A 21,377-nucleotide genomic window follows, 5' to 3' on the forward strand; every position below is an offset into this window, starting at 1 on the left:
TACTTGTCAACTACTAATAAGTTGAGTACAGCACAGGATATATACAGGAGTTCAGTGTTTCTGTAAGGACCAAGATGTATTTCATTTGGGTATCTAGTCTTTTAACTTGATATCCTGCTAAGAGGGAAGCGTGACAATACTCTCCACTTTAATATAAAGCTGCACCAGCCAAAGTAAATATATACAAGTGTGTATCTTGATAGCAATTGTTATCAGCAGTGAAGGATGACTGAGTGGGGGTAGCCAACATGTGTTGTCTCCAGAGAAACCAAAGCAAAGGCTACACATCAGGATTTCTCAGTACAGTAAATTCACTGAGGACAACCATGAGATATGGGTTGAGTTTGGTATCTCTGAGTGACTACAGCATGTCCTTGTATCCTGGAATAGCTCTTGCCTATTAGGTATTCACTTTCTGTGAGGGCCACTCCTCATCTCTATGATCCTGACTGTTTAAACTGTAAAAGTAAAGTAAGACCCTGTTGCTGTGAATTATTTTGTTTTTGCGGTTTTGCTCCAGTCAGTTAAACAAGCAAGTGTTGTTTTCTAGTCATTGAAAGCAGTGACTTGTATGTTTAGCTGACAATTCCCTAAAAGCAGCGAAGTTATAAATCCAACTGAATAATGCTCCTGAGTTGGGACTGCTGACTGCAAAATGATTGAGGTTGGAATGTACCTCTGGATGTCGTCTGGTCCAATGCCCTGCTCAAGGAGGGCCATTTACAGCCAGGTGCCCAGGACCATGTCCAGGTGGTTTTTGAATATCATCAAGGATGGAGAGTCCACAACCTCCCTGGGCAACCTGTGCCAGTGCTCAGTCACTCTCACCATAAAAAGGTGTTCCCTGATGTTCAGACAGAGCCTCCTGTTTTTAAGTTTGTGTCCATTGCCACTGGTCCTGTCACTGGGCACCACTGAAAAGAGCCTGGCTTCATCCTCTTTTCTCCCTCCCTTAAGGTATTTATATACATTAACAAGATGCCCCCTGCACTTTCTGTTACATGGTGCAGTGGTCTGATATCAGACTGTGACTGTGGCTTCCCTCTCTTTGGTATAGAATAATTGTATAGAACTTCAGTATGAGGAGTCACAGCAGTCAGCACAAAAAGGACATTGTCCCTGGGTTTGGTCTGTATGGATGTGCATGTATTTACTTAACAGGAAAGAAGAGGCAAAGTGCTCCTCCACTGTGTAATCCCAAAGGATCCCTCAGTGTATTTATGGTCTTCAGCATGTGTATGTGTGACGATGCCCTTCCTTTACAGAAAGGCTGATGGAATATCTGGACCAACTAGGGTAATCCATGACAGTAGTCTTTTACGGCAGACACTGTCATCTTTACAATTAATGGAATGGTAGTAGTAGCCAAAGAAATACCATTGGACAAAGATGTATTTACTGGAGTTGAAGGGAGGACAACAGGCTTGTTTTGCAGCTGCTTTCCAGATCTGATATGGGAAGGTTTTGTTGTGCATTGCAATGAAAGCATAGCTGTGCAAATACTTCCACAAGTGCAGCCTTCCCTCAGATACCCATCCAGGTAGCCTGCAGTCTTAGCCTTCCGAATCGGAAGTAGGTGAAGCAGGCTTTGGCTGGTGGTGTGACTATTACGCATTTGATTTCCTGTCTGAGTTAGAGCAGAGGCTGTTTCAGGCCAATGTCTCTTGTGATCTCGGCTGGTGTTGAAAGTGAATATATGGAGGGAAAAATTTCCCCTGCAAATTGACAAAAAAAAAAAAAAAAGAAAAAAAAAAAAGACAGCAAAGACCCACTGCTTCCCACCTACTCTTTTTGGTAATATTTTGAATGTGCCATACTCAATTATTTCCAAAGTTATTTTGTGCTGTGCTTCTCTCTGAAGTAAATCTGCTCTTGACCCTATTTTGAAAGTGCTGCCATGGCTATCCTGTGCCATCTCTGGCAGCTAGCTCACACTCCTTTCTCCTGAACGTGTCTGGTGTGCCTGAAAGATGGTATGCCCACAGACTGGAAAATGTTGCCAAATCTGGAATAGATACAGACATAAATGAGTAAAGCTAAACACAATTCAAAGGAATGTGATTACCAGTTTAATTTTGTTCTAGCATTTTCCCATAGGTTAAAAAATCATTTCACTGATTATGAAAATGTATTGTTAAGGACTAATACAAGATTTTTTTTTTTCTGTTAGTGTACTACAAGTCATTTATCACCACTGTTGGAATATACACTTATATCCAAATTTTACATAATTATGAAGACATAGATAGGTGCAATATAACTCATTTATGACAAATTAATACTAGGTATTGTAAATTAGCAAAGATGTCCTGCAAAGATCCTTGCTTCATCTTTTGTATGTGTATACGGGCAGGATTGTAGGAAATGGCATGTAGACAAAAAAGTGACACTGATCCTTTGCACATAATATAACATACATGCTCTTACTGCGGATGAATCATGATCTTGCTCTAGTGGAAAAGCACATTTCTGGGATAACAAACTATTTCAACTAACTTCAGCTTTTTACTCAAAACAGGTGTCTGCCTTTTCCTGTGGTGATCCTGGGGAAATTTTGTGAAGACTTTGTATGTAGAGATCCCCTCAGTAAGCTACCACTGTGATGTCTGGGTTGGGATGCTACAGAAAGAGAGGGAATGGCCTGGGATGAGCTTCACTTGACTTACTGCCATTTAAATGAAAAGAGCTAGGACAAGCCTGCTCATTTTTTCCATACCAGACTTTACAAGCATCACTTAGCCTCAGGAGTGGAGTTCTGGGGCTATCTCCTTCCATCTTTCTTGCTTCACTGTATCTTTATCTTAGTAAAACCTGTATGTGCAATTTGATGATTATCACCTCACTGAGACCACATGCTCAGCGTGAAATGTCATGGCTGTTCTGTTTTCAGCTTTCAGAATTACATTGAAAGAATTATACATAAGAAGGCTGAGTCCAGATCATTGGGGTTTTTTTCTATATAAGCTATTCCAAAATCTATAGGAAGAGCCTTCCTGTCCGATTTGCCAGCAAGGTTTCTTTTCCTTTAATGAGAAATAAGTGCAAAAGGCAGAGGGACACTAATGACTAACAAGCTTCGTGCAATAAAAATAAAAATTGGGAGCTGAGATGCAGCTATTAAATTATAAAACAAATTGCAAATAGACATCAAAAAGATTGGTTATAACTCTTGGTCAGAAGTCATAGCTGACTTATCAAAGTCATAGCTGGATTGACAAAATACAGCTCAAAGTTACTGCGCCTATAACCATCACTTTCAGTTATTCAAATAACTAATTTCAAAATATGTAATAGATTTCTCCTCTTGTTTTCCAAATGGACATATGATAGTGTTTCTGTGTTAGTTCTTCAAATTGTACATAGAATTTTCTTATGAAATCTGATATACCAAAGTTGCTTGGCAAGAGTTCAAAATGCTAGCAGAGACAAAGAGGTGCAGCTGCACCTCTCAGAAGCTATGGTCATTTCACTGTTGCTGATTACAGTTCTGTCTGAATGAGGCGCAGTGCTTTCTTCATGTTCTCTATTACTGAAAGAAAAATAAATAAGAACTGTAAAAATGTACTTAAAGTTGCACTTGTACAATTAAAAAAACCCACCACCTAGTTTGATTAGTAAATTGTTCACATTGAAATTAGTTTATGGTCACATTATATTTTAGAGCTTTCTATTGTGAAAATTCTGGCATTGATACTAAAGTAGAAGGTAAAAAGTTTCATGAATCAAAATGTTTAACTTAAAGGGATTTGACAAGACTCTTTTCAATTCCCTCATTTCTCAACAGCAAACCTGGTAATCAGATGTGATGTGCATATTTGTGGTGAGATACTGCATGGGTATCAGATAGATGGTGTAGAGTAGGGACTAGCTCAACCTGAAAAATCACATTCCTTTCTGAAATATGGGTGTTAGGTGGTACCCAGGTAACCACCAGCATTTCTTTACTGATTCCCTCCCACCACTGGCTGTTTACATTATGTAGTTGGATACCTTTGAGTGTAGTGACTTTCACCACTCTCCAGTACATTGCTCAGATCTTGATCCTGAAAGTTCTCACCCATATCTTTCAATTTTTCTTGCCTGAGTAGTCCCAATAAATTAAATGAGACAATAGGTGTGCCTAAGTGTTTTGCTAGAACAGGTTAAACCAGGGGTCCTCAAACTACGGCCCTCGGGCCAGATACGGCCCCCCAGGGTCCTCAATCCGGCCCCCGGTATTTACAGACCCCCCCCGCCGGGGGTTGGGGGGAAACCAAGCAGCCGCAGATGACTGCCTGCCACTGCATCTGCACGCCGGCCCCCTGGTTATAAAGTTTGAGGACCCCTGGATTAGGCTATTATAATTTATAAGATACACAGCCTTTATTCATTACATTGAGATCCTAATGGATTCTCAAGCCCAAATGATTGGGATGGGGTATATCTGGCTACTTACAATGTGAAATGCAAAGTAACACATCAAAGGGGGCACTTACAGAATGGGATGTCTTGTGGTTCGTAAGTGTAAAGCCGGTTGGAGTATCTTCCTGTGATATCAGCTCTTACTGTGAGAGACGGGTCTGAAAAAGTAATGGTATTGAACACTGCTTTCCATTCCCAGAGCAGCTGAAGGTGATATCTGTGGCACTACTTTGACAGCCCTGTTTCTGAGAGGTTTTGATTTCATCAACAAGGCAATTACGAGGACATTACACTGTTCCAACCAACGTCTCTTTACTTGGAGGAATCCTGAACAAAAGCTAATGCTTCTTTGTATGTTATGCAACTGTTTTTAAGGGATAGATTACACAACATTTCATCCATATTTAAAGAAAAATCCCCTATTTTACAAGTTCTGGGGTTACATCAGGAAAGGCTAATTTGACTGGATGCATACATAATGAGGGTGAAGTTTATCTAATACAGTACTAGCATGACCTACCTAGAACCTTCAGAATGAAAATCTTGTGATTCCCGATGTTTCCATCATGGGAGCAAGTTGTTGTGGACATCTTTTTTCCCAGTTCTCCTTCCAAGCTTTTTGTCAATTAACTGACTTCTGTTACTACATCACTCTGACTGTGGGCTTCATCTTACCTAACTTCGGATGCCACCACAAAGCTACTCACTCTGGGCTCCCTCTACAGTCAGTAAAAAGGAACAGGCACTCTGGGGCGTAATTCATTTGATCTATTCTAGAAGTCACTTTTATGATGGGATAAATCATTCCTTAGATGTCACTGATTATTCACTTGCTCTGTGGTAATGTCCGTACTGTAGACATCTATATTCAGACTGTTCAGAATAAAATTTGTCTTATAACAGCACTAGCAAGAAGCACAGAGAGCAAAAGCCCAGATGCTAACAGATATTTAAGCATCTTGCCACCAGGTACAAATTCAGTACCCTCCAGAACATATCTGTAATCTGAGGAAGTTTACGAGGGCCAAAGCCTGTGACAGAGCGAGAACTGAACTCAGATCTGCCAAGTTTCAGACTAATGCCATGGTAATGATAAATCTTGAGCTATTTTCCTTTTGCAAAATGAATGATTTTGATGTCTCCAAAGGAGAACACTGCCATAGATTCAGATATCACGTCTTTGAAGGTACATACCTACAAACATGATTCGAGGCACGTATTGTCCATCAGGTGACAGGTTTTTGTCTGTGGTTTCATGCTGGCAGGGAAATTAAAGCTTGTTAATACAATAGTTCTGTAAATTTTCCTGAAGTAGTACTTCCTTGTACCAGAGGACAAAACCAAAAAAGGTACTACTTGTGCGTGGATACACCGGCACAAATGCCTGTGCTTGCATGTAACTGAAATCCCAGAGATATTTAGCTAAAATTACATGAAAACACAAGACAAAGGAAGAGAAAACACAGGCTAGAAAAAGATACTAGCTAAACCACCCCATACCCTTCATACCATGAGGTTCAGCATAATGAAGTTATTTTGGGCCATTTCCTGTATCTCTTCGTTTTCTGCAAAAGCTTTCTTCAGTGCTAGAAAAGATACAATCATTTTGAAGTCCGTCTCAGACTCTGCCTTTCCATCTGTGTTTAGGCACCATGTTGGCCAGACTAGCCACATTGTTCCCGTCTCTGCGGATTCGCATTCCTGAGGAGACACTTAGGGGCTCTATCACTGCTTTTTGTTTTTTTGACCCATGTCAGTACAACCTCCCAGCTATGAAAGTGGAAGCTCTCTTCTGTTATTTATTTATGAAGCCTGTCGTCTCAACTGATACCATGTCTCAGCTTGACAAAAGTGCATTATTCTCAGAAAATTCTTATTAGATCGATTTCAGCAGCCCTGTCCTCTTTCCCTTCTTTAGTTACCAGTTCAGGGGAGCCAAACAATATTAAATCTGTTCAATGAGTCAGTAGCAAATCTGTGTATTCTAATTTAAACTGACGAGCGCTGCATTAGGGGTAGCAGGACAACAGCACTAAGTATTTTTCATGTTCTTTGTTGGGTAGTTTCATAGTCCAGTATTTGTAAATTATGGTAATAAATTCTTAACTTTTCAAATACATTTTCATTTACCTATTTCTTTAAGTAATTTTCAGTAAGTGCAAGGTAAATATATAGATAGATGCAGTTACTTGTAAAAATATTCAGAAAAATTTAACACTCAAAAAATCAAAATTACCTTGGCAGTATTGACAGTCTTCCAAATGATGAATTACCATCAGTGGCTTGTTACTTTATTGATAATAATAATAATAAAATATGTAGTTAGATCATTTGACAAGTATACAAATGGATGATTTTACTAGTGGACTGGAAAAGGCAAATTATGTTTAATCTTATGTTAACCCACAGTATAACCATACAGACACTCTGTAAAGAATTACAGTAATTTTTGAGCAAGGGAAAAGAACATATCGCCTTTGTAAAAGAATGAAATATAGTAACAGTTTCTATATATCTAAATAGGTTTTCTAAAGTAAAAGATTCTAGAATAAAGAAAAAACAGTTTTGCCATCATTTCATTCCCAGTTAGTATATAATCAAACTGAAGAGTTATTTAATATTGCTTAGGTGTGAAGTTCTACATGACTGAGAAAATAAAAATAATCTGTAAGAACAGGAATAAAATAATTTTTATAAAATTTGGTTTATCATCAAGTATTTCCCATAAAAACTTTCATGGTTTTAAAGCATTCTTGAGCAGATATACAGAAAATCATATTTTCTCTAGTGTGGTGAAGTACCAAAATTGTATATTTTTGATGCCAAAACACAAAACAATTCATTGAATTTTCTCCTGTATTTCTTTTAATCTACTGTTAGTGTTCAGCAAATCTATTACAAATGCTTGATCTGCTGTCGCTGTTAAGAATTGTTCAGTTCCTAGCCCTTTTCACATAATGTATATGAAATTGACTTTTGTCTTAAAAATAATTTGCCTTCAATTTAGCAGTAGCTCATGCTACAGTATTATGATCTTAAATTAACTGTAAAAGAGATTTAAACAAGCATTGCTATGAATTCTACATATATTTTCAGCTAAGTCCCAGAGAAGATTCAAATCGGAACTTTCATTTTTACAAAGATAGCAAAGAACTCTGAGTACATCATGCACATATGCCAACTAATAAAGTGTTGGGGAAAACACCAGAGGCAGTAGAATGCCATGCAAGAGCAATTATAACCAATTTCCATTTGTTGAATGAGGAAGTAATCAACGGTACATGATACTAAAAAAACCCAGAACAGTTGTATTTTTAAAATTATAATATCTATTTAGTAATGCTTATTCAAATGACAGCACTGTTGTTGTGACAAAGAAATGACAGTGTTAAAGTATCACCCCATGGTGTTTCTTCAGACCCCTACAACGGCTGTTATTTATAGCCACAAAATCTGTTGTATTTAACTATATGGTGTGCAGATCAGCTGTCATGGTGTTTCTTGGTTCTGTTTCATTACAGTACATTCAGGCGTGACTGATTAACAGCTTTGTCTTGCAAACTTTTTTTTAATCTCTTACCTTTTTTTTGCCTGATAGAGCCCTTCTTCATAAGTTTGTACCCAGGTAATTTCATCTCCCCACCCTGGAAATATAACAAAAGGATTAACTACGGTTAGACAAGTAACTTATAAAAAATTCCTTTTTTTTAATATTTATCAATAGTTGTATACAAATCAGATATGAGGTTTTTAGTCAAAGGTTCCCAAATGTTGTGGATATGCTAATTCTACATTTCCTGATAGATGCACTGGAAGACTAAAAAAACCTACCAAAACAACCAAAACCCCCCCAAAAACCTCAGCTGCTTGCATGTCCAGTTTGCAAGTCCTTTGGCAAACCTGTTAGATGTCTATCTAAATACTCAGAGATTCCTAAATGAGCACCCAAATCCTTTATATCTTTATATTGTTTGCTCCATATTTCATGTAGACTCTGGGGCTTAAAGAGAAAGTGTGCTTATAAGAGAGAGAAAAAAAAAAAAAGACAGCTTAAATAAGATCAGCTTTAATATGAATGTCATTAGAAAAGTCTTGGGTTATAAACTTAAGTCCTGAGTAATGAATTTTAATTCTCGGAGTTGTGAATACTTCATTTAATTAAATAATCTAATTTAAAAATGGCTGTTAAATAAAAATGTCCACCAAACCAAAATCCTAATAAAACATCAGCTTCATAGCTCATCCATAGCTGGTGATGTACTGATCTCAAATAGCACATTTTACAGTTGGTTCCATGCCTTCCGATCCCAAAGATGCCGGCCCCTGTGTAGTAGATCCCTGCCTCCCAGGCAGTGCTGCTCCATTCATGACAGCCCTCACGGGAACTGTAGAACAGCTTCTGGATCTGGACCAAGTCAAGGCTCTGTTTCTTCTACACTGCCTGCACAGCGCTTGGACCAGCCCTGGTTGTGCAGGGATTTGTTGTTAGCTTTCTCATGGGACAATTGTTTGTGATGCTACCAAGTCACTCGGTTTTGGATACAGATCTGTTTGGTTGATGGTGGGATTCTGGCGTGTTGGCCAGCGTATTCCCAGCCCTGGCTCAAGTCAGCTGCTGGCGTACGTAACTGCACGGAAGAGTCAGCAAGGGTCATTTTACAGCAGGTTCAAGTGTTCCCCTTGGATCTGTGAGAATTATAGGCAAAGCGCTTAAGGCATCCCCAAAGGCCTGACATCAGAATGAGAAAACTGGCACTTGCTTTCTGTGAGTATTTTTTTTTTCAAAATTGCCAGAATTGAAGGGATTTTGTTGTCTTTTTATGCATTTGGGCTTAGTGGGAAAAATAAATCCTGGTCCAGGCAAGAGAGGCAATAGATACTGGACAGATTATAACCTTTCTCTAGGGATACCACTTAGGACGAGTGATTTGCAATTTCTCTTTGGTTAGTCTGGGTGTTGCATGATTTTGCCAAGTGGTCCCTGAGCAACTAGGCTCAGATGGGACCTCTGTGACAGGCAGGGCTTTCTTAGCACGTTGTATGGGAAGATGTCTTCTCAGAAGCAAATTATGGGGTCAGCAGTCTTTGCGTAGCTTGCAGAAGAGGTCAGGAAGGGAGTTGAAGATTTTTTTGGGGGTGAATAGGCCCAAAAGGAAAGGGAAGATGGAGAAGAGGGAAAGACCTTGGTAAGCTATTTCTCTGCTTGTATTTCTAAGGACTGATCAGACATAAATAACTTAAAATAGGGTCTTTAGTCAACATCCAGGTTGAAAACTGTGCACCACAAGGAAGTGAATTATTCACTCAAACTGGGTTTCTGTGTATAAAAATGGGTCTGTAGAAAAAATGTGTCATAGCAACTAAAGTTATGAAACAGTGTTTCAGTAGTTAGTAAGTTACCATAACAAAGTATCTTCTAAATAGTATATGAAAGAATAATTTTTCACTGGTAGTTCTCCAAGTGCATCCTGATTTGATAGGCTCAGTTTAGGTTGTTTGCTTCTACTGGGTCACTGTGAGTTATATAAATTATGCAGCTTATATGAGGCCCTCAGCCATCTCCTTAAAAACAAACTGACAAAGTGAAATGGCATGGAATAAGATGCACTATTTAGAGTGTCACTTAACACTAGAGAAACACACCTTAGTGAGTGCTTCCATGTACATCCTAAATAAAAATATTTGCTGACCTACGTGGTAAGATAAGGAGGTAACTACATACTGTAAATATACAATACCTCTTGACAGTGTCTGAGGTGCTCGTTTTTCCTTTTTGATTGCCATTGCAAGGTTGGAAGAGACTGCAATTAGCAGGAGGGACAAGGCCAGTGTTGAGTGGAGCATTATTTCCTTTTCAATGCAGCAAGGAAACTGGAAAACAAAGCAACAGCTTTAGTCCCATGGATTTGTCACCTGGCACAGTGTAAATCAATGTGTTAGTGGTATCCTAACAATCTATGCTACAGAGACAATTTTGGTTGTTTCTAGAAATGCCTTTCTTTGTACAAAAAATGCAAAATGGAGGTGCTGGCTTTTATCGTGCAACACTGCTTTCAGCTCTCAAAATTAGGCTGCAGGGGATGGTTCTCACTACAGTGTGATCAGGGGCACAAAGTTCATTTCAGTTCACTTTTGGTCACCCAGTATTTGATTCTTACAAACTAGTACAGTGCTGCAATACTGGATCGTGACAATTTCAAGTCAGTGGTACTAGTTGGTTTGTTTTCTGTTAGTTTTTTTCATTTCAGTGAAGTCTAACACCATAGGATCTTTTTTATGGATAGTAGTTTTTTTGGTCAAAAGATGTCTCATGATATCCTCAATAAAATAGAAATATTGAACAATATTTGCCTCCAGGTATAATACATTTTAAATTGGTAAATCCCTCTGGAATGTTGAAATTGCCATCATTTTTTTAGCCTGCACTCTGTGAACCAGGATGTTAAAGATGGTAAGAGGAACATCAAAGAAGTTTCCAGCTGTTTCTCACAATGAAAAGTCAAAAAAATTCCCCGTTCTTCATGACATTTAAAAACTGATTTTCAGCTCAACTCCTGCTGAATAAAGCAATCCATCTGTGCTCCTGGCTGTTTCAGTATTCTGAAGATGTTTGCTTCTGTTCCTGACAAAGATCATTATAAGAAATGCAGTAACTACTGGTCTTGGTAAAAGTCAGAGAACAAAAGAAATGGTTGAGAAAAAGCATTACAAAGCCAAGTTTTTTTAATTGGTAAGTCTTCTTTCTACCTGGTACAATCATCTTTAGGCATTAAAGCTTTGATGTACAGGTGGATGACTGGGTGGTTTGAACTAAGTTAAAAATATAAATCATGTAGCCCTGGATACCATCCAGTTGGCTTATCAGTTCTCACTGAAGATTCCGTTTTTCAGAGGCTGAGCTTTAGGAGTTACCAGGATGACCTGTTGAGAGAGTGCTTTGATTTAAATAAATAAATAAATAACGCCTCTCAAAGCACTTGTGCCTGTACTGATAAAGAAAATTTCAAACTTGAATTTAAATTGATATCCAATATGGAGCTACAGCCCTGAGCACTGGCAAAGAAGATGCTTTGTGCTCCTTAGGACAGAGAGGTATGAAAAGTGCAGCAGCTTTTATCCTTACTCTAACGAATCTCAACATCACTAACATCCCTGTTAACAGTTCAAATTCTAGTGAACGAATTCAAATGCCACTTTCAATAACTGGCAATCTCAAGACAAGAAATGCATTCTATTCAAGTGGCTGGTGAACAATTTGCATATTAAAATGTGCAAAATTTTAGAAGAAAAAAAGTATCATCTTATAGTAAGAATCTTGTATTTCTGCAGAAATTTCCCTAGATTGCTAAAATATTCAATGCATTATTAATTATCAACAATAAATTAATCATAAATTAATAACCGATATGTCATAATTGATCATTGTAACATTTTTCTCCTCAGTCTTGTCCACAACAGTTCCCTTTCCCCTCACATGGCATCACAACTCCAGAGCTGTTCTGTGTTTCACATAACTTCTTTAGGTTTGTTCATGTTACCTATTGTTGATTGAGTTTTAGAAAGGAATGTCCTCTGAGGCTTACTAATTATGCACATTAATTTGATGATTGGTGTTTATCAATGTTTAATAAGAGAGTGTGAAGTTTTCCAGTGTTTCTTAAAGAGAGACTATGACTTTTAGTTAAGTCTGGGGGATGAGGATTTTTTTTTGTAATAAAAATTCCATTCAAATTTTCCCTATGTTTGTGCAGACCACTAACTTCAGTCAGCAAAAGCAGATCATTGCACCCTGCTACTATACTCTTGGCGACAGAGTATTTGTAGCAATTCTATGTGAAAGTTAATAACTATCTTTAGTATCAGTTTACCTGTCAGAAATTAATAATAAAATCTAGCATCTATGCTAACATGTTAAAATGCTATTTAAACATAAATACTTATGGCTTTGAAATCACACCAGATAATGTCTCTATAACGCAGGTATGGAATGCATGAATCAATTCTTTCTTTCATGATGTATTCATTTAAAATAATCAAAGTGCAAATCTCTTCAGGTTGCACTAATTATCTGAAGTTTAAATAATTGATTCATCCTATTGAAGACCAATAAGGTTTTGGAAGGATAATTTATAGAGATGTAGCTGGAGGCAGTTTAAATTCGGTATTCTGAATTTTTGATGTTACATGATTCAGTGTTAGTTAACTGATTAAAAGAGAAAAAATGACAACCAACACCATATAGATTGCCTTCATTTCTCTGTCAGAACAAATGTTTTGCTAGCTGATCTCTAAGCATCTATCACCTTTTTTTTTTTTTTTTTTTTGTAACTAGTCTTGTAACACATTTGTCAACCAAACCTCATTGCTGTACTAAAGAAAAGTTAAGAATGAGAAATACTTGCTCACCAGCAGCGAACAATCGTCCTGACGGAAGGTCCTTTTTCTGGAGCTGTTCAGTTAAAAATCAGTGTGATTTAAGCACAGAACACCTGAGCTGCCCAGGTCTCTGCGTAGCAACAACAGCACATTCACCTGGGAAAAAAATGAGAGGAACCTTAGCTGAAAATCAAATTCATGTGTTTCCACCCTCCCCCTTCCTTTTCTGCCATCCCTCCAACTTTTCGCTCTTGTGAGTTCCCATTCTTATGCATTGAATCCCTGGATTTCTCTTCATCTTGGCTTGTATCAGGTGTCTTGTATGAAGATTGCAAATAAATAGCGGCTTATGTGTGTCTGCTGCTTCCCCCTCAAACAGTTTGAGTCTGGCTTGTGTCCAGTGAAAAAGGAAACCACCAATGAAAGCTGGAACTGTAGGTGCTTTTGTTCCCAGTGAATGGCTGGGTTCACTGGTGCTTGAAGATAGGTATGAACCTAATAGGAAAACACAAGGGTTACTTTGTGTAGAGGAATGTAATTAACAAATAAAATGAACTTTTTTTTGAGGGGGAAATAAAACTATTGATTTAAAGAATATGTTTGAAAGTACTTGATTATTGCTTCTGCGAGCTGTAGTTTGAAAATGGTCTGATTCTTTGGACATGGTGCTTGATATAATTTTGACCTAATTTGACTAATACAGCAAAAGTGCTTTATTCATCGACTTTGCACAAAGAAGGAATTAGCTGGATCACCTTTTCCCTCCTCCTTGGATAGCTTTTGCAAGAGAATCAGAAGCAATCCTCTTTTGGTTCTTCCTCTTCCGTATATTTGTTTGTATGGACAGTATGGTTACACTTTTTCCTCCTCCTTTTCATGTGTAGCCTGTATTCTTATTTGTCTTTAACGTTTTGGTCTCCTGATGTCTGTTGTTACTGACATGTATAACGTTAATGACATACAGTTCTTGTATTATGCATTATCAACTATTTTTGTATAAAAAAATACAAAATGTAACTTTCTGTATTTTTAGGGCCAGGTTATCTTTGACATTTGTAATGGACAATTCAAACTTGCATTTCCAGTTAAAGAAGTATAGTAACTATATTTAAATCCATAGTACACTTAGCTCCTGGAATGGATGAAAAAGAAAGGAATGTGGTTTGGTCACAGAAGAAATGCGGCAGATATTTAAATCAAAGTACTATAATGCATTTATTCATTTATATTTAAGCATGTAAGAAAGACTATCTGATGCCAAACCAAAAGTGATTTAAAGGACCTTCCTCCATCCAAACTTTGGGCTTTCACACAGCAATTCCAGGCAATGAAGCTTCAATTCTTCTTACTCTTCAACTAATTACAGAACATTAAGTAGTTAGAAATACAGATTTTTTTCCAAGTGTATTGAAGCGTATTGCTGCTCCACCCCAAGATATTGTGTTATTCAGCCCTGAGATACTGTATTCTTCGCTGCACGGATTTCTTATTGTAAGGAGTAAAGGGACAGACATTCAATCAAACAGATTAAAATTAGTGTTGAGCTACCTGCAAGGGTCCTTTGGCAGCATGATATTCAGCAATTTGTCTTACGTTTGAAGATCAGGATTTCAACCTTTGTCAGACTTGCCATGGAGAGATTGGCAGTCCTGGTCAAATAGACCTTGTCAAGGTTTAATACTGGAAAACAGTTACTGTAATACTTTGTAAATGCAAGCTGGATGCCTTCGCTATACCTGTTCAATCAGTGCTTGTTAGGTGGGATGTTATGAGCTCTCTGTCCCTGCTTTCTGCTGCATGTGTTCAGCATCCACACCTCAACTGAGTGTGAAGCCAGAGCTCATGCTAGCAAAGGTGCCTCCATCCCAGCCACCAGTTGTGCTGCCTGGTGTTCAAATCACCAGTCTGTGTAGTTACCAACCAAGTATTAAATCCCTGCACTGAAGACATGTTTCTACACTCATTTATTGAATTAGCATGCTCTTAGTCTCAAGGGTAATGTGGGCAGAAGGTGTTCCCATTTTTCTCTTCCGTTCTAAAAGATTCATTTTGGAAGTACAATTAACTATAGGTTAACTGTGTATATGCAGTTGTATCCAGGTGAAAATTAGGAAATGTAAGAATTAGCTGAATATGGGGCAGAGCAAGGCAGCAAAAAAGCGTGTGAAAAGAACAGACTTCTAGAAAGCAAAAGACATTGTAGGGTAACTGATACTTGGAATCGCATGCCACTGCTTTTGTGCGAGTCATGCAGCAGTGGATTTAGGTACATATCTATACATGTAGCCCATTTACAAAATGTGAAACTGACTTAAATTTTGCTTTACATAGTGCTGCGCAAATGCTAGTTCAGAAAAAAGCCCAACCAACTGTATTAATCAATTCCCTGATCTCATCCTTTCTGCGGCCTCATTAGTGTTTGTTCCAGCACAAGGCAGGGTATACCCTTATGCAAGGAACAACAAGCTGATCAGGGTGTAACAGGACAACCCCATATGACATTTTCTTTCATATATGCATAAGCTGAAATGACTGCATAAGAGAAACAAAATTTATTCCTATAAAATTTTATTGAGTCAAAACTTAGACAAAATACTTACCTGGGTAAGGTGCACAAAACCTTCAGTGCCAAAAGTGATGCCATGGTGTAGACAGAAAAGGCAGTCTTCAAACCCAAGTAGCTTGCTGCAGTCTGCAGCACGAGTCAGTGAGAGGATGAGCATCGCTGCCAGTCTGAGCAGTCTTTCCTATCCACAGGCTGCGGAGATCCCTAGGGCTCTGTAGTTCAACTTATGTCTTTTCCAGAGTGTTTTCACAGGTATGGCTCACTTACGTGATTCAGTTATGATGGTGTAATGAGCTACTCGGTGTTCACTGAGCTGCAGGAACTCTGTGGGCCATGAGCACCAGTGCAGGCAACGTTGGGCTTAGTTACCATGATACCCGTATCAGATTTGCCAGCCTGTGGGAATGTCTTTATTTGAACCCTTAAGCTGAGTACAGATCTGAATTTGCTGAATATGAAAATTCCTAGTATGAGAACAGAAGATAAAAGAAAAAGGTCCACATCTGAGGGAATTTCTAGGGAAAAAGATCCCATAGTGACACTTTTATTCTGTGTGGTTTTGTAATATATACCTGCTATGTTATCCTTACAGTTTTAATTGCACAGGCATATGTGTGGCGAGACTTATCATGAATTAAGTGATGATGGACAACATTGCAATGTTTGAGCTTTTTTTTTATTTATTTTTGAAAGTTGATATCACAGAGCTCCTAGTTTTGCTTTTAAAAACTGCTGTGATACATTTGTAAAGGATATTAACTGCGGCACAGTGGCAGGTAGATTTTTCTTCTTTGTTTTTGAACCTGCTAAAGAGAACTGTCTTAAGAATGTGTCTAACTCAAGTGCATGGTGGAGCAAGCCAACATTGTCAGTACTGTAATTTTTCAAAGCCTTATGAGAAGAAAATCTTCAAAACACCAGAAGGCCTTTTGTGTTTAAATATTAATGCCTATCCCTTGACAGTCAGAATGGCTAGTTTTCTCTGGCACAATATTGATGTAAACAGAAGTAGCTGATTTTCACCCTGGCATCCTGAAAACCCTGTTAAAATTCTTCTGTTAAAAGTCTGATTTCCTTCTGACTTATGTCATAACTTTGAGGTGAGCTGTGTTCATTCAGAGAGAAGCCAGTGACTGCCCTGAGTTTTAAAGGCTTTACCTCGCTAGGCTGCTTCAGGCAGGCAGACTCATCAAATGAAACATCGATTCAGGAGACTATAAATAGGCAACTTATAATAATCCTTTCAACAGGACATTAGAATTAAAAAAGGTTGACGGCAAGAAGCTGAAGAGTCCTTGAGTCTGTCTTAGATGGTACCTCCAGCTAGCGCTCACTAACAGCAAGACTGATCATCATGGGCTGATTTGGAGGGTTAAACATTTGTTGTTGATCTCCTTCCCTAGAAAGGGAGGCTGCTGACAAAGTTCTTCTGTCCAACTCTGCCTTAGTTCATGCATAAACAAGGGATGAGACCACAGCTCCTGTGACAGTAATTCAGTGTTGTTCCTGCAACATCCTTCAGCAGCTCTGTAAAAGACTTTTACATATGCCCAATCTGCCTTTGCAAATCAATACAAAATTAATTAGGAGATTAGAAAGACATAATGCCCAAACAAATTTTACAGTAAACAATATGAGAAAGCTTCACAGAGCACATATTTTCATGGAAGAGAGGTACTTCTGACACAGCTAACCGGTGTGCAGTGGGTCTGGACCTCAGGGCACAGTACCAGACCTGAGAACTACGCTTTGGGCTTAGAGTGCTGAGCATTAACTTTTACTGCCAAACAGAACAATGAATAAATGGAAAAACCTTGCAAGTGTCCATTTGGCTTAGATTTTGACTCACAGCCAAAAATCATTATTAGAAAACTTCTGGTTCATTTCAGTACAGAAGTTTACAGAAATCTAGATATGACATACTGCTTTGTTTCTGTGTGTGTCTTTCAAAAGGTTCAACATTATGGAAATGCAACTTCTGGTATTACAAGCTGATTCACAACAGATGCTTTTTTTTTTTTTATTTCCCCCCTCCTTTTTTATTTTTTTCCCCTTTCCTAAAAGCATTGCTCTAGGTAATGCTCAAGTGGGCAGACTGCTCCAGTGTTGCCTGGGCCCAGTGGTTTGCTTCCACGGGACCACTGTACTTTTTTAGCTTTGTATTCCTGTAAAGGCATTGTTATGGAACATGAGCATAATAATATAATGGGAAAAACATTTATTGAATTAGTTTTTACAGTGATTTATACTGGCTGGAAACCATATTCTCTGCTTCCCAGGCCAATGTCTACGCTTTCAGTTCTAAGCCTTCATCTTATTCCAATACTGTCACCTCCAACCCCCTCAGGGTTTTCTCTACATTTTTGGGAAACTGGCTCCTCCATCCTTAAGCTGCCTCGTGGGACAGCCCCTGAAAAACTTGGTTCCAGGCTTAATCGGCACCTTGCTGTCAGCTGCTCTGCTGCTCTGTGCATCTGTGAGTCACTACTGTCTGCTGGCTTCCACTTCCCAATGAGATGATTTTCCTGCCCTCCAGGCTTCTCAGATGTCACAGACACGTTTATAGATATAAAGCTTTGAAGGCTGTTGGGGGAAAAATGTAATTTATTATTTTTCATGAATTTTGCTGAGTTTTACAGAATAAATGTGTTTTGGTAAATAAAAGGAAACAGTGCTGGATTGTTGGCTCCTCCTTTCAGTCTGAAAGTACAAACTGTTCTGCACAGTATGTTAGTTTAATGCTGTGTCAGCTCTGACAGGCAGAGCTTGCCCTTCTACCAGCAGATCTTCCTGCTACACTGTGGTGCTAGCCGTGTAGTTTTCAACCAATTTTCTAGGCTTCTGCTAAAGAAAAGCCATGTTTATTTAGATCCAGGCCTCTCTTCATCTGAATATCAGCACAGAGCAATAGCAAGGGGAAGCCCTGGAAGCCATTCTGGCCTCCCAAGCTCCTGGTGCACCCCAGGGCAGATGCTGCCAGGCAGGAGGGGTACAGCACACTCCCTGGCCATGGCTGGGCGGATCCTGATGGCAGTGAAGGAGCATGAAGGATTGCCACCTGCCTGCATTCATTTTGCCATCTCAGAAGAGTCCCTTAGAAACATTTTTCCCAGGGGACCTGCTACAGGTACAGCTCCTCAAGCTGTTTTCTGTTTACAGTCCTTAATTAGAAAAGGCAGGAGTACCTTTTAAGTCTGGAGCACAGTGGATAAGCTTGGAAGCCTGGTGCATCCTCAGGACTCGCAGTTTTCTCCCTACCAGTAGACTCTGCCTGCACACAGGGTTGTGTTTGATCTGGTCACATGGCAGAAGATGAATGGGGGGCAACTTGAAAGAGCCTTTCCCCAAGGCTTTGTTGGACCTTGGCCGGCATGAGGACCTGCAGAAGGTCCCTGTCCTCCTCTGCTCCAGCTGCCTCTTGCTGGATAGTGGGCAGCTGCACGGTGCTGTGCCCTGCCATCATGGGCATGGCAGGGAAGAGGGCAGGGTCAGCGGAGCCCCAGTCTGTGCACGGTGCACGAACATCGGCAGCTTCATGTTGAGTCTCTTCCAATACAATGAACTAGCAAGCACGTACAGGTCAGGGAATCACACGCAGTGGGCAGTAACTAAGCTTTTTCTGGTCAAGTGCATGTCTTCTCTCTGTTCAATCTTATTGCTTCAGCAGTGAACAAATACCTCTCCTCAAAGTGTACGCCATCTTACAGAGCTGAAAACTTACAGAAACTGGATTTTAGCCCACATGAATAGATTATTATTTCTTTATTCCAACAGATTATGAAGTCTTATTTCAATTGTGCATTGAGAAAATGATAGCTAGTATTTATTTTTCCCTCAAAGTTATAAATTTTTGATCTTTTAAATACTTGCAATGTCTTGTGGAGCCATATTTCCAAAAGCTGGTGGAATGGCTCAGTAACTCTTTGAGGAACCTGAAGTAATTTGAGATCTGACTTGATTATGTTTGAGTTTCTGGATGATGTGATGTGGTGTTTGGATTAAATAATGACTTAATGAAGCATCAAAATCTAAAGAAAATAAAATGCAAACACCAATGTAGTTGGAGGATTCAGGTGGAATTTCTGTAGAGCAAATACAATCTTTCAGAGTTTATAGTTATACAACCCTTTAGATTTATCGATGCGGTCCATAAGACAAGAATTTGATCGTTCCCAATGCCTCTAGTTGGCAGTGTTGCATTACTAATAGCAAAAGGACAACTGTTTTTATTTTAACTTTGCTGGTGGATTCCAGTGATAAGTTCAGAATACAAATAATTTAAACATAAAAGTGATCGCATATAAAAATTGACAAAGTTTGGAAAAAGAGTTAAAAATAAATTTTGAAAATACAGGGTGCTTTATATATATATATATTATTTTTTTTTAATTTATGTGCACATAAAGTAGTTTGAGAGGGGACAGGGGTAGAAACCCAGAACAGATTTTAAGGAAGAAAGCCAGGAAATTCATCATGTGTTTTGGAAGAGATTGAGAGCTCAGAAATATTCAATGAAACTTTCTGACTGCCACAAGAAACGAAAAACGGCTGCATTCCCCTGCACTCAGAGTGTCGCAATCAAGACTTCACAAGCAAGACTGCTCTCCAGAAACACATTGGACTGCTTTGCCGCAGCTGTGAGGGTGAGTCAGCCAGGCCCGCGCTGGGAGCCCTGCTGCAATGTTTCTGTGATGTTTTCCTGCAGTGACATCACTGTATCTGCTGTAAAATGTAATACCATCTCAAAATCAAAAGACGTTGTGTGCTGTAAAATGTGTTTACAGTATCTTTTAGTGTATGAGATTTCTTTACAGGTACGTCTTTAAAGTTTACTGCAATACGGGGTTTATCCTCGGGCTTGCTTCCATGAGGGACTGATGCAAGAGGGCATGAGAGCAACTCGGTATCTCTCCGCTTTTGTCTCCCTTCTTACTCTCTGTTCTTCAGCCAAACCTTGATCCTGCAAGTTTTTTGAGTCCTTGGCCCTATTCCAGCACAGCACTTGATACATATTTAACTTTAGGCACATTAGCAACCCCATTGATGTCCATAGGACCACTCATATGCTTAAAGTTAAGCATGTTCTCAAGTGTCTATCCTGCATCAGAGAAGATGGGATTGAGGTCTCTGGCAAGTCCCCAGGAAGGCTTCTCCTAAAGAAGCCAAACAAGCTTCTTTTTTGATGCGGACCTGTCCTGGAGTGGCCGTGCTCATCCCCAACAGCCAGTTGCTAGAAAGGGGCTCTGGCTGATCATTCCTCACTGACTGAGCAGACCATGCTGCCTTACCCACAGAAAGGTTTCAGCTTTGGTCCTTGCAATGTAGAACAGCTCACCTGAGCATCTTGTAGAGCAACAACCTGAATTCCCTGCACTAACCCCTTCGGTGGTGCTCACCCATTACCCTAGGTCTGAGCTCCTTCACTGTGGTTGATTCGTGGAGCTGTTGTCTCTTCATCTGCGATCTGTTGTGACGTGGAACACTTTTCGTTCAGTCTGAAAAAGGTAAGTGACAACAGACTTTCATATTCCTAAAATAGAAAGCTGCTTTCACATATATTATCCTCCATAATATATGTGAATATTTAGTATATTCAGAACACTTGAATCAGAAGTTTTAAAAAAAACCCAGCAAACGCAGGTTTTATGGCTTGCTGTGGTCTCCTATTGTTAGGATTCACATCTGAGAAGCAGGACGAAATTAGTGTTACCTAATTGAAAACAATTTCACTTTGAGTAGAGTGGCAGAGATGGAGAGAGGGGACATCTAAAAGTACATGTGAGTATCTTGAAATGTTGACAGGTATCTGAGCTGTTGCTTTTCTTTATCTCCATGCCTATTAAAAGCTGTTAAATATCACTGTCTGGCTTCCATTGAGTAACAATTCACTTTTAGTTTTGGAATATATTTTTAGCCTGGCCAAACATAACCTTTTGCTATTTTGTTACATTTGTAAGCCCATGTAGTTAATGCAGAAAAATCTTTAGCTTCAGATTAGCTTCTAGCTAGAGTATTTTCTTGCTGTTGCTTTTTT

At 39.1% G+C, this 21,377-nt stretch overlaps 1 protein-coding gene across 1 annotated transcript; it reads right to left on the reverse strand.

Annotated features, from left to right (window-relative positions):
- Window positions 1–2,046: 2,046 nt before the first annotated feature.
- Window positions 2,047–13,025, reverse strand: AGR3 (anterior gradient 3, protein disulphide isomerase family member). The gene is made up of 8 exons (XM_037387314.1): window positions 12,808–13,025; window positions 10,140–10,272; window positions 7,982–8,045; window positions 6,638–6,690; window positions 5,911–5,987; window positions 5,596–5,659; window positions 4,476–4,559; window positions 2,047–3,529 (listed from the first exon to the last, which is right to left on the reverse strand). Exons 2-8 carry the CDS (start codon window positions 10,243–10,245, stop codon window positions 3,480–3,482), a joined length of 498 nt encoding a protein of 165 aa, XP_037243211.1. The 5' UTR covers window positions 10,246–10,272; window positions 12,808–13,025; the 3' UTR covers window positions 2,047–3,479.
- Between the last annotated feature and the right edge of the window lie 8,352 nt (window positions 13,026–21,377).

Source organism: Falco rusticolus, chromosome 4 (genome assembly GCF_015220075.1).
Source record: "Falco rusticolus isolate bFalRus1 chromosome 4, bFalRus1.pri, whole genome shotgun sequence".
Taxonomy (NCBI): Eukaryota; Metazoa; Chordata; class Aves; order Falconiformes; family Falconidae; genus Falco; species Falco rusticolus.